Source organism: Rattus norvegicus, chromosome 13 (assembly GCF_021556685.1).
Source record: "Rattus norvegicus strain SHRSP/BbbUtx chromosome 13, alternate assembly SHRSP_T2T, whole genome shotgun sequence".
NCBI lineage: Eukaryota > Metazoa > Chordata > Mammalia > Rodentia > Muridae > Rattus > Rattus norvegicus.
This window is the reverse complement of record NC_141546.1, coordinates 22779570-22792780: the sequence shown is the minus strand read 5'-3', so window position 1 is coordinate 22792780 and position 13211 is coordinate 22779570. Positions and strand designations below refer to the sequence as shown.

Here is a 13211-nt window from a genome sequence, read left to right as displayed (position 1 = left end):
GAAAGCAGACACTGGAGACAAGACAGCCATCTTCAAAATGGTGCTGAGGGGTGAAACCCAATCCCCAGCTTCCCGAGTGCACTCCCTGCTTGGGCTTCCCCAGGAGCCAAGAAGAAAGCAGCTCTACACAGAGCAGGGACAGAGATCCGCCGAGATTCGAGGCAAAGACGCTGAAACGACCAGTTCATCTATAAGGGAAAAATGCACACAAACATCTAGGGAAAAAAGACAAAATAACTCCTAGCCCTTCACCCTGTAAAAACGCAAACAAACAAACAAGACAGTACAGCAACAACGAAATGTTCCCAAGCACATGTGACTTGTCCTGCCAACAGCAGAGTCAGAGAGGGCTGGCTGGCTGTGCTGGGTGGGGTTGGAGTCGCTGTTATCCTTCTTTTTCTTGATTCGGTTGTCTACCTGCAAGTGTGTTCACGACAAGACAGCTCACAGGCCAGAACATTCGCTACTTACACACTTTCTCAGTCTTAAGTAAAAAAGAAAATGATATGCAGAAAAACCAGATCTAACTGCTGCTTGCTAAGTCACATAGATGAGTAGATAGTAAATGTCCTAGAATTAGAAATCAGCCACATCCTGAATTTGTAAGGCAGCTCCTACCGTCTAACGTGGAATGGCCTCTACACAGGCATCCTGAGTTCTGACAGCATGTGCCCATGTCTCCTTCACAGTGAGAGCACTCATCGAGGACATCCAGAGCCCGGCAGAGTGGGGGCTACTCAGGGCTTCTGCCTTTGCAGAGTCGGCAGCACAAAGCCCAGGCAGAGTGGGGGCTACTCAGGGCTTCTGCCTTTGCAGAGTCCGCAGCACAAAGCCCAGGCAGAGTGGGGGCTACTCAGGGCTTCTGCCTTTGCAGAGTCCGCAGCACAAAGCCAAGTCGGCCAAGGAAGCACCTGTGCCTTTCCTATGCCCACAAAAGGTCTGTGGCTCTCAATCCTGGACATTAGAGAATCCCCGCAGATACTTGAAAACTTTCTGACGAAGTGGGTCGACGGTGACCGTGACAAGGCTGTGAGGCCTCTGTCTCTCTGTGTATGTTGGGTTTTCTTTTTCTTTTTCTATCCCCTGCCTCCACCTTCTGAATTTGGGGATTATAGGCGTGTATGGGAATACTGTTGTTTTATCTGGCTGGTTCTAACTATGCCCACGACTTAACGAGCTCATTATTGGATCATTTTCCACTTTCTAGTCATTCGTCAGTCTCAATACTTTGAGTACTTAGACCTTAGCCAAGGAAAGAATGCCTACTCGACAGCACTCTGCTTTTCTAATCATCGGTACCTCCCCATACAAAGTGAGCAAGTCTGACCAGTTTGACTGCATTATCAGGAAAAACCCCCATTCGTAGCTAAGAGAGGGTGACTGGTGGAAATAGTTTATAAAAAGAAATTCTGATGAATTACTACTAATGGCAGGAGAAGCAGACGACGTGACAGGGGATGGAGATCAAACCCTGCCAAGCTAGTTTGGACTGTAAGTACGTTACAGTGATCAATGGAAGTGATCAATCAGCTCCTGCTTCAACAGACTTCCCACAAAGATAAAGGGGCTTTCAAAGGAGCTGAAACACATTTCAATACTTAGGCCTTTTCCAAACACTGGAGCCTTACAGGGATAGAATGTGTCAGTTACACTGTATCCTAGCAACATCTCTCATAAAAGGAGAGTATCTGATGCCAAGCAGGTCCTCACCCTGGTGCTTAAACAGAGGCATGGGCCTCACTCTGGAAAAACATGCTCTAAGAAACTCTACAGGATGTAAGGATACACCATCCTACCTAAGGATATGGGTCTCCTACCCAAGAAAGGAGGCATACAACAGGCATTTTTGGGTCCAAAGTTTCAGACAACGTACTTGTTTTTTACTCCCGATGCTTCAGTGTAACCATGACTCCATACTGCTGGGGCTCCAGATGCATCTCCTGCTGACGGCTGGTCAATCTTGAAACAGCGGATGTTACTAAGGGGAGAAAGAGCAGCAGGAATCGTTAGGGACAGGTGAGTGAGATTTGCTGCCTTTACCTGAGAGATGACACTGCTAAGCCCTGTCCACTTTCCACCCCTGCTGTGCTACAGTGGATGAAATATTTATGGGCCTCAGGAACCTCTCCTCAGGTGCCTTACATTCGTTGATAATGAGAACAAGGGTGTGGATGTGGCACAAAGGCCATTTTCACAGTGACTGTAGGAGCAGAGACTGGCAGACTGTACACTACACGACGACTTTTGACATGCGTAAACAGCACAACTTAAGACCACAGTGAGGTGGCTCAGCTGGTGTAGTGCGAGCTTTAGAAATTACGTCTGACCCCTCGAATCTGCATGAAGAGTTGCAATGCCAGCACTGAAGAGGCAGAGACAGGAGCTCTGGTCAGCCAGCTTAGCCTAATGGTGAGCACCAAACCCTAGTGAGAGACCCTATCTCTAGGAAAAAAAAAAAAAGGATAACTCCTTTGGAACGAGGATGACCTCTGGCTTCCATGAGCACCTGCACACACACGGACATGAATACGGACATGCATAAATAAAACTAAACTTAGAAGCAAACAAAAACTAAGTGTCATGTTAAGGTATAATTCTTATACCATGAACTAGGTGCCCAAACTTGAAAAGAACAAATTCACAGTTACAAACCCAATAGATGTCCACATTATCTATTTTTAATTTTGTAATGAAGCAATCGCCTCTCTAGGTAACTAGGTAACTAGGTAGCCTCCCAAGAAGATGGCTGTGCGAACTCTCCAACACTGACGTCTGGGACGGGACTGAGCCCTGCAGAGTTCCTGATGTGGTGACACCAGCTCCTGGATTAGCTAGCACGTCCCCAGTCACAGTCACATGTGGGAATTCTCCGGAGTGACTCAGAAGACTCGGGTACTAACCAGAAGGTAACATTTTCAGCATTATGATTCATTCCTAGTAATTATTTTTTAAGTCTGAGAGCACAATGCCTTCACCATAGAAGGTCAGTCACTCCAGTAACATATGCTCACTGTGGAGACTTTACCAGATTTCATGTATGCAGATATAACTGTGGGACCCCTTATCTGTCATCTATCTACCTGTCTCTATATCTATCATTCATCTATCTATCACCCATCTACCTGCCGTCTATCTATCATCTATCATCTTGCATCTATACCATCTGTGGTGGTTCGCATACTTCTCTATGTTCTCTGTCATCTATCTACCTGTCTCTGTATCATCCATCTATCTATCATCTATCTATCTATCATCTATCTATCTATCATCTATCATCCATCCAACTATCATCCATTTATCATCCATCTATCTATCATCTATACCATCTTTGGTGGTCCAGCTTACTTCTCTATGTTTAGCATATTTGTCTATATTACGACACAAATGTTTTCAAATTACTTTATGTTCATCCCAAATATAACTAGAAATATCTTGATGTCTATCTCTGTGCTTTTTGAAGTGAAAGTGTGAACTGAAGATCTATGAACAGTGGTGGGCTTCTGGAGAACAGTCAGTTTCCTTTGAGGGTACGGTAGGCTGACCACATGCCAGGGAGGGCCCACACGTGGGATTATCTGAGTAGATGAGTTATCTAAACCCCACCAAGTCTCAGGAATTGAGAGGTAGGAGTGGCTCTAGAAGGAACCAGGGGGAGAGGTTGGGGGTAAGAAAGAAAAAAAAAAAAGACAGAAAATGAAGGGAAAAAAAGTTTTGGTATATAGACCCCCAACCTACATATTTTAAAAGTCTTGACAGAACAGGTCAGCCACTTTCAAAGAAATCTGTACTAGGCCTGGCCTTTCTCACAGAGCCAATCGGAAGTGCTTGAATATTTGTGTTTTCTTGATATACTACTAAGCGTGAACATTTTTGAACTTCTTTTCTTAAATATTAAGGCCCTTGGCTCATTTTCTGTTTTTGAATGAAAACCGTTTTTTTATTTGAAAAAATAAAGGACTTATTTTTAACTCTGTGTATGTGCACATGCATTGAATGTGTGACGATGTCTGCTGAGCCTATAAGGGGGCATTGGATCCCCTGCTCCTCTATAAACAGCACATGCTCTTAACAGCTGAACTGTCCTTCCAGCCCAAATGGGAACAATAACTTTTGTTTTAGATTTACTCTTAGTAGTTGTAGGAATTGATAAAAACACATGTAAAATGTGTGTGTGTGCGCGCGCGCGCGTGTGCGTGCGTGTGTGTGTGTGTGTGTGTGTGTGTGTGTGTGTGTCACATATACTGGTTTCTTTTATTGAGTGTTCCCCAACTCTTTCTGACATGAAAAATAATTTCTATTTTATTAATGCATTTAAATATTTTATTCTACATATTTAACTTTTTAACCTATTTGGAATTTACTTGGTACAGTTTTTCTCTAAATAGCTAATCCCTATAAGGAGAAACATTGATACAATTCTTTTGTACCTCTTGGAAACAGGTTTTCTCTGTAGCTAAGGCATCCTATAAAACATTGTGTAGCAACCTTGAACTTATGGCAATCCTCCTGTCTCAGCCTCCTAAGTACTGGATTATAGGTATGAGCCATCATGCCAGGCATTGATCAAATTATTTAAAATAAAGCTTCCATATCAAAACTACTCACAAAGATGGAAAATATGTTGATACTTCATGGTACTCTTCACGGTCGAGTATCTTACAAATGATGCCAGCCATCCAGTCAGCATACAGGGCATGAGGAGACTACAGTGCCGACTGAGGGCTTTGGGTAGTACCCATACACAGTGAAGAAAAGTCATGTCCCCAGGTCTTCCCTGGTAGTCTTTGTTTAGGCAGCACTCTTCAGTTATACACCAAATTAATATTTCCATTAAGTATTTAAGAAGCCAGCAAGGGAGTATTAATTAGAGCAGCTGGGTTCTAACCAAAAAGCTGATCTTTAAGCTTTAATTTGTGTTACACAAAAAGATTACTAATGGTCCATTCACCAAAATTCTCATCTTTTCAGTTTTTTCCTAATACATGGCAGATGACTTCCAGGAAAAAAAACCTCCCTCCTCATATAAAGATATATGGCAGAAGGATGACTACGCTTGGCACTGTTCAGGAATGCTATTTATAGAAGTAAGGGCTGGGAAGTACAAAGGAGAAAGCAGAGACCCTCACAGAACCAGTATGAAGGGGAATACGGAGAACACTTAATACCTGGTACCTATCCTGTGGAGTACGCTTTAGGCACATGCAGATACTCACATGTAGAACGTATGCATATTTAATTTGAAAACAGAAGGATAATGTGTGAACAAATCTCTTGGTAAGTTTTGTCTAACATCATACGATAAAGACCCCTTTGATTACTTCTACAGCTCCACATCAGGAAGCACAGGTCACCCAGTTATAGTAACTATATTTGGAGGTCTGGGATGGATATTCAAACAGTGGCATCTTTTCTACTGATGCTACCCTTAAACTTCAACTGATCACATTACCAGCATCCACCACGAGCTCTCTCGAGAAGGAAGGAACCTGGTAAGATCTCACTGTACCTACTTTGCAGTCCAGTTTGTTTTTAAGGATCTAGACTTTAGTTCTTCACATCACATACCATTTTTGAAATGTTTCGGTGGCATTTGCATTACGTATCACAGTCATGTGACCGGGACCCATTGTGATTTGTTCCCACTGTGGATGGTACCCTCCTCCTGTCTTCTTCCCTGCTGTGGATACAGCTAAGTCAACAGGACCTTTCCGCTTCGAGTGTTTATGAAGTTGTAAACCCCACTGCTAGTGAACATGGGAGGGACACAGTGCTTTGCCATACTCACTTGAGCAGCTCCAAGCTTTTGTGGTCCAGGGCAAGGCGTGGGTTTCCGGTCAGATCTAGTTCCTGCAGTTTAGGTGGCAGGTTTTCTGGTAGGGTGATTTCACTCAGCTCATTACAGCTCAGATCTACACACTGATGGAACAATGGAAACAAGAAAGATGATCTGGAGAGGCTGCCGTTCCCCTCTGTGCTCTGCAGATGAACAGCAGTCAATAAGAGGAGGCAGAAGTCTTGGCTACGTAACTGTCTTCACGCTTTGACTCCACCACTAATCTTTTCCACTAAGGTTTACCTCTGCGTTTAAGACAGAGATTAAGATAAGATCTTAAGGTGGGCTCTTTCCTAGGGCTTGTATCTGTGCCCGCTTGGATCTTTACGGTCATAACCCCCACATTAATATGAACACCAGGGGCCTTCTTAATGCCAAACAAGACAAAGGAGACATAGAACTTTAAAAATAAACACAAATCTGGACAACAAGAAAATATATAACCCAATTTTTAAAATGGGGCCGAGAGCTAAGCAGAGTTTTTAAAAGATGTAGCACAGATGCAGAGACAGGCTTACCGTAGTGTTCGGCTTCCATAGCCATCAGCGAAATGCAAAGCAAACCTACATCTTATACCAGTCAAAACCGCCAAGGTCAACAAAATAAACGACAGCTCATGAAGCAAAGAATGGGCAAAAGAAAGACTCACTCATGCCTGGTGGGAGTGCAGACAAGTATGGCACTATGGAATCAGTGAAGCAGTTCCTCAGGAAGCGAGGGCTAGATCTACCTCAAGATCCAGCTACACTACTCTTGGGGCACAGCCAAAGGACTCCACATCCTACCACAGACACTCACTGCAGCTCTACTCATAACGGCCAGAAACTGGAGAAGGCCTAGAGAGCTATCAACTGATGAATGGATAATGGCAATGTGGAACATTGCACAATGGAAAATTATTCAACTGTTAAGAAAAGGGAGATTAAAGAATTTTAGGTAAATGAAATGTCACCAGGAAAAAGTCATCTTGAGGGAAGTAACCCAGAACCAAAAGGGCAAATGCTGTTTGCTTTCTCTTGTAACTAGATGCCAGCTGTTAAGCTTTAGATTCGTGTGTTTCAGTCCAAATGGCCACACAGGTTAGTAAGAGATCAGAGGGGAAGGGGATGGTGCACAGCAGGGGAGAAGAGGAGTGTTATAAAGAGATAAAAGGGAGACTAGGAGGATTAGATGGGATGGGGATGGGGAAGAAGGGTGGAGGACAAAGGGAATGTGGTGTGAGGTACCTAACACCAAAGGCCATGCAAAACCATATGGAAGCCTACTACTTGTCGGAGCTTTCTAAAAGACAGACAAACATGAAAGGACTCTAAGTGACGTCACCACATAATAGGGACCAATACTCCAACCAGACCTCTTATACCACCAAGTAAAACTTCAGTGCCAGCCACTGGCTACTTCTTTTTCAGCCCTATTGGCCAAAGGTATCCCATGTAGCCTGTGATCATCGTAGTCTACAGAGAAAACACTTGTGCTGTCAAACACAGAGTCTGTAAGCTTCTGTCCTAGTGACTAGTGCTCATGGCACCGGATGGTACTCTACTGGAGGAGGAGAAAGGTAATCCTCACCATCGCCCCGCCACAAAGCCTCATCTACAATAGCAACCTGCTTGCCTGCACACTGCTGCAAGAGTGGCACAGAGGGCAGTAACCAAGCACGTTCTGATTGGATGTAATTACGGCCTTCTCCACGAGAGGGAGCCCATACATAAACCTGCCAAAGTTGGCAAGAACCTGAACCTACTAAGTGACCAGCTAGGGGAAAACCTACCAAGCAACACTGCTATGCCCATAGATCAGTGTTTCACTCAACCCACATTAGAGAGGCTTCTTAGCAGACAGAAATAAAACACAGAAACCTACAACTGGACAATGTGACAAAGTGAGAGACTTTGGAGCACTCAGTCCTGAAGGATGTCTTTATTAAACCCCTCCCCCCGGGGCGCAGGGAGCTATGCAGAACAGTAGGTGGGAAGACTGTAAGAGGCAGTGTGGATGAGTAAGTCCGAGGAACTGTCTTTCGGACACGTCTGGACTAAAACACGTACGAACTCACAGAGACGGTGGCATCTGCCACAGACTTGTATAGGCTAAAGTGGACGGGATCTCAGTGCGAAAGGGGGTTGTGGACATCATGTCCCACTGTTCACCAAGAAGCTGGTCAAAAGAATCTCCAAGGAAAACTCAGTTTTCTCTAGTGGAGTGTCACTGGGCACATTAACCACACTCCAAGGCCAGCCATGTGCCCAGAGGTAGCCGAACTTCAAAAGAACAAGCTTAATGGTGGGCTTTTGTCTCATTTTGCATCGTGTGGCACTTTTTGTCTTAATGGCCTTTTGCTTATTTGTTCTGATTTTTATTTTTGTGTGGGTTTTTGTCTTTTTTTTTTCCTTGTTCTTTCTGTTTTTGAAAGTCAGAGTGAGAAAGAACAAAGTTAGCTGGTAGGAAGGTGGGGAGGATCTGGAAGGAGATGGGGAGGGTATAATCAAAATATAAAAATGTAATTAAAATTTGTCCGTTGGACTTCCATCAGACAGAAGGAAAAGATTCAAAACCCAAGAACTCAGAAGACAGAGCAGCCTTGTGCTGCATCATCAGTGTGGGGAGTGATGTCAGCCAGGGGAAGGAAGGACTGATCAGGCCACAGAACCAGGTGGGCAGGCAAACCTTCCCTGTCACCCAGTTGTACCTCCTGACAACTATATGACACAAAGAGCTTGAGTTCTGAAATCACCTTGGAACGCCTGTCAGTCTATATTACAACCAATGGCTCAATTATAGAGATTTTGTTAAAAAACAAACAAACTGGAGAAAAAAGATGCCTAGGAAAAGAAAGATAACTGAGCAGAATTAAGCCTACCAGTTGGCGAACCCCTCTGAGCCTATGTTTAACTAAGAACAGAAGCCAAAGGAGAGGATTGCTTTTCTAAAGGTGTACTTGGGGTCTAACTAGTATTTAAACTCAGTCTGTAGGTAGCCTTTCTTTTCAATTGGCATGTACTAACTTCACTGATTTAGTTACAAGAATTTAAACTGATAAAATCACAAACAGGGTACATATTTGTTTTCTAAAACTCCATACTATCCCAGACAGCGTTCGATTTCTCTATATTCTGGATTTCCTGAAATAGGAAGTTAATAGCAAACTTTGAATTGAAGAAAAGGCATTTGGTAGTAACAGATGGCTTTCTTTGTGTCTTTACTTTTTATTACTGGCTTTAGGTGGCCTGTTACAATGTTCTAGGGTGCCTGACACAGGCTTCTGCAGGCCTTGGTTGAGTCTTCTACAGCTTTTGTGAGAAGAACCAATATTTTCATAATAAGTAAAGCATGATGGTATTTTTAGAAATGGAAAGACATAAAGTGAACATGAGATTTTCGACTGAAAAAGATCTGAAGGAAACTCTGAAGTCATCCCAAGCTGTCTTCCACTTTTCACACAGTAGGAGCACACTGAGTTCGCCCAGAGCCAATCCGAGCATGAAGGAGGCCACCTCACGGCTGCCTGAGGACCACTGCCAGTGCTCTTTGTACAAGGGCATCTGTAAGCAGGTGCTGGATGTGTACAAGGAGCAAGCTAGCACTGGCTGTTTTTACCTGCTCTGTGAGATGAGGTGTGGCCTGGTGGGAAAGGGCATAGCCTTGAATTTGAAAGCATCTGGGGAGCTAGAGTTTAAAGACAGATGGAACCATAACCAGCCAGAGTGCTCCAATTTTATAAGAGGGAGACGACGCAGCTCAAGCTTCCTGCTGGTCTTTTCCTGGGGAGACCAAAATAAAGTGGCTTTAGTGGCCATCTATGCTTGCTGCTTCTTTCCCAAACCCTTTGAAGGTGCTGTCTCAAACAGGAACTGACACCAAATTCCCTGGCTGTCAGAACAACATTCCCTAAATGATTATTCTTGAATCAGTTTCCAGGACTCAATGCTGGCTTCGGGTCCCGTCTGCTGTATGCGCTTCACAGAAGCCACCCTGACTTAACACGAGTGAGCTAAGCTGTGCTAACCACCTGTATCCTGACCCACCTGCTTCCCAGGATCATCTCCTAGCCACTTGAACCCAGCCTTCTCCCCAAATTGTGGGGATCTTTCCAAGGAAGCACACACTCTCTTCACTGTACATCACTGAGGAGAACAGCAAACTGGACTGCCTGGGACTTCTGAGCCACGCTGAGCTCCTGCTGACTCTGAGCTTGTACTTGCCTCCCTTTCTGATTGAGAGCTGACCTGCATTCGGAGGGAAGTCTATTTATTTTCAGCTTCTTATAGCCACCGATAAAAATAACTCACAGTCCACTACTCAAGGACGAGCCTACGCAGCATGTCCATGAAGCGCACCACACATGCTCAGAACACAATGCTGGAAGCTGCAGTCAAGAGTCAAGAAGACACATGAGAACCCGACAAACAGGATCTGCTGATGCGGTGCTGCAACCCCACAGTTCAAGTTGGATCGGCCAAGTTTCAGTTTCACTTGCTTAAAATTAAACTCCACAAAACATTACAGTGATTTACTAATTTAAAAATCATCCAACTGAAAATTTGGGTTTTGAAGCAAAACTGCTACATTACTAACATGGCTGTTATGTGGTTCATTGGTCTAGTGAGGGAGAACCAAGTGCCAGCATCATGGCCACCTTGGTTTCTGGGACATGTCACACACCAATGGGCAAGGCATAGACCCAGGCCCAGGTCCAGCCAGGCCAAGCCTTACTCTGTGATGGTGAATGTTTTTTTCACCAGCTGGCTGAAAGCTAGTTGGCTGCATAGGGAGTTAAAGACCAGTTTGAATACACGAGACCATGTGCTAAAAAACAAACAATCAGAAAAAAAAAATCCACAAAACTAGTGTTATCTAGCACGTTGTGAATAGACATTTGCCTTTGAAGTCTGGAAGCTAAGGCCACGTGAAAAAAACTAGCTCAATGAGCCTAGCATGTCATGGTATGATGTTTTGTTATTATTGTGCATATGATATACATATATGCTATATACATTTATATTCAAATATACAAATATATACGTATATATCATCTTTCTCTTTCCATATATGTGTATCTATATATGGTATATTGACACATTTCAACTATCCAAAAGAAAATTCCTGGTTCAAATGATTAACACATCTATTAAAGTAAAATAAGCCCTATTGCTGGTATTAAAACTTGTTGTTACTATGTATGATATATATGATATATATGATATATATGATATATATGGTATATATGATATATATGGTATATATGATATATAAATACATCATATGCCATTCAGAGCCTGCCCCACCTGGGGATCTAGGTCATATACATATAGCTACCAAACCTAGACAATACTGCTGATGCCAAGAAGTGCATGCTAACAGGAGCCTGATATAGCTGTCTCTTGAGAGGCTCTGCCAGAGCATGACAAATACAGAGGCAGATGCTAGCAGGAAACCATTGAACTGAGAACTGGGTCCCCATTGGAGGAGTTAGAGAAAGGACTGAAGGGGTTTGCAACCCCATAAGGACAACAATACCAACCAACCAGAGCTCCTAGGTCCTAAACCACCATCCAAAGAGTACACGTGGACAGATCCATGGCTCCAGCTGCATATGTAGCAGAGGATGGCCCTGTTGGGCACCAATGGGAGGAGAAGCCCTTGGTCCTGCCAAGGCTGGACCCTCCAGTGTAGGAGAATGCCAGGGAGGGGAGATGAGAAGGGGGGTTGATTGGGTGGAGGAATATCCTCATAGAAGAAGCCGGACAGGGATGGGATGGGTTTATGGACGGGAAACCAGGAAAGGGAATAACATTTGAAATGTAAATAAAAAATTCCAATAAAAAGGGGAATATAATCATATATATATTATACATGATATATAAAATACCCGTTTAGACTTATAGAACAAAACTAATTTTTTCAACAGCAATTTGGGTACATAAAAAACAAAATCAAATAGCCCTTGCTCTATTACTCGAACTCCAGGCTCCGGTCTCCTGAAGTCAGGTATTACTGGAGCTACTTGTAATGGAGGAGCTAGAAGTGGGAAATGCTACAGCATCAGAAAACGGAAGAAAACGAATCAAAGGAAAAGGAACTTAAACGCAGCACCAGAAGCAAGCAAAGAGAATGTCAGGGCTGCAGAAGTGACTCAACAGCCAAGAGTGCTGGCCGCTCCTGGGAACCAGGACCTGGAGCTCAGCACTGATGGGCAGCTCACAGCCTGCAGCTCAAGGGGATCCAGCCCTCTTCCAGCCTTCACAGGTACACACAGAGTGACTTTATTCTTAAGAAACACTACATATATCGACAAACACACATACAAAGTAAAAAGAAATCAAACCTTAAGAGGGAAGTGAGAAGTGTGGTAGAGAGACTAGCAGAAAATGAAGGGCCTCTACCTCATCAGAAGTCACTGACTTTGAACTCAGAATTCACTGACTTTTGAATTCAGAACTCTAAGGAAAACGCTAGGATAGGATTAGTTCTTCACGCAGCAAGACCATACTTTGTACCATGTAGTTAAAATCTGAGACTTAAATGTCTACTCCTTGTTCCTCCTCTTGTCACCTTCTAGGTGTTAAGTCGTGATGGTCAGTGTTCACTGTCACCTTGACAGAGTCTAGAGTTTCAGTGCACTGGGCAAGCCTGTGGGATCATCTTGACTAAAGTAACTGGTATAGAAAGACCCACACTCCTTTTGAGTAGCCTACCTTCTCAACAGGGAATCCTGGATTGCTCACAGCAGTGTGCTAAGCACAGCTCTGCTGCCTCAGCCTCCTCCCATGGCAGACGGCATGGAAACTGAGAGCTAAAGTCAGTCCTTTCTCTTGTGAGCTGCTTTTGTTAAGGTATTTTACCACAGCAGCTAAAAGTAACCAAGATGCTAAGTACTGAAACTCAGGACTTCATGTGATTTAGCTATCTGTATTTTAAACAGGATATTTAAAAACAAGCAAAAAACAAAAAAGCCTACAGCAGAAGAGGAAATTCTCTCCACCTAAGAGTTTCGTGATACTAAGTCAGACACAGAAGCTAAGCAGAACAAGGTTAATGGGGAGTCTCATGATGGCATACCCCGCTGTGTGGAAGCCACCCAGCACAGCCCCCACCCACCATGTTTGGGAAGGAACCGCTTTGCTGACTTGAAGCCCATGATCACTCACACACCTTGACTTCTGGGAGCTGCATGACTTCAGGAAAGACTTCGATGCAGTTCGAGTGAGCAATCACCGTGTGCATGCGCCTGCAGTTCATGATGGTTGTTGGGATGGCTTTCAGCTTATTCCCACTGATATCGATTTCTTCAAGCTCCTCCAGTTTCGCCATTTTACTGAAAGGAATGGGAAGAGAATCATCAGTTAACTGTAAGACAATTTAAATGTAGAGACACAGT

The 13211-nt window shown here is 43.8% G+C and overlaps 1 protein-coding gene across 1 annotated transcript in view; it reads right to left on the bottom strand.

Annotated features, from left to right (window-relative positions):
• Phlpp1 (PH domain and leucine rich repeat protein phosphatase 1) overlaps positions 1-13211 on the bottom strand; it is a 222007-nt gene that overhangs the window by 14023 nt on the left and 194773 nt on the right. The window contains 3 exon segments of the mRNA NM_021657.2: positions 1874-1978; positions 5786-5916; positions 12986-13148. Of these exon segments, the coding sequence (NP_067689.2) occupies positions 1874-1978; positions 5786-5916; positions 12986-13148 (399 nt within the window).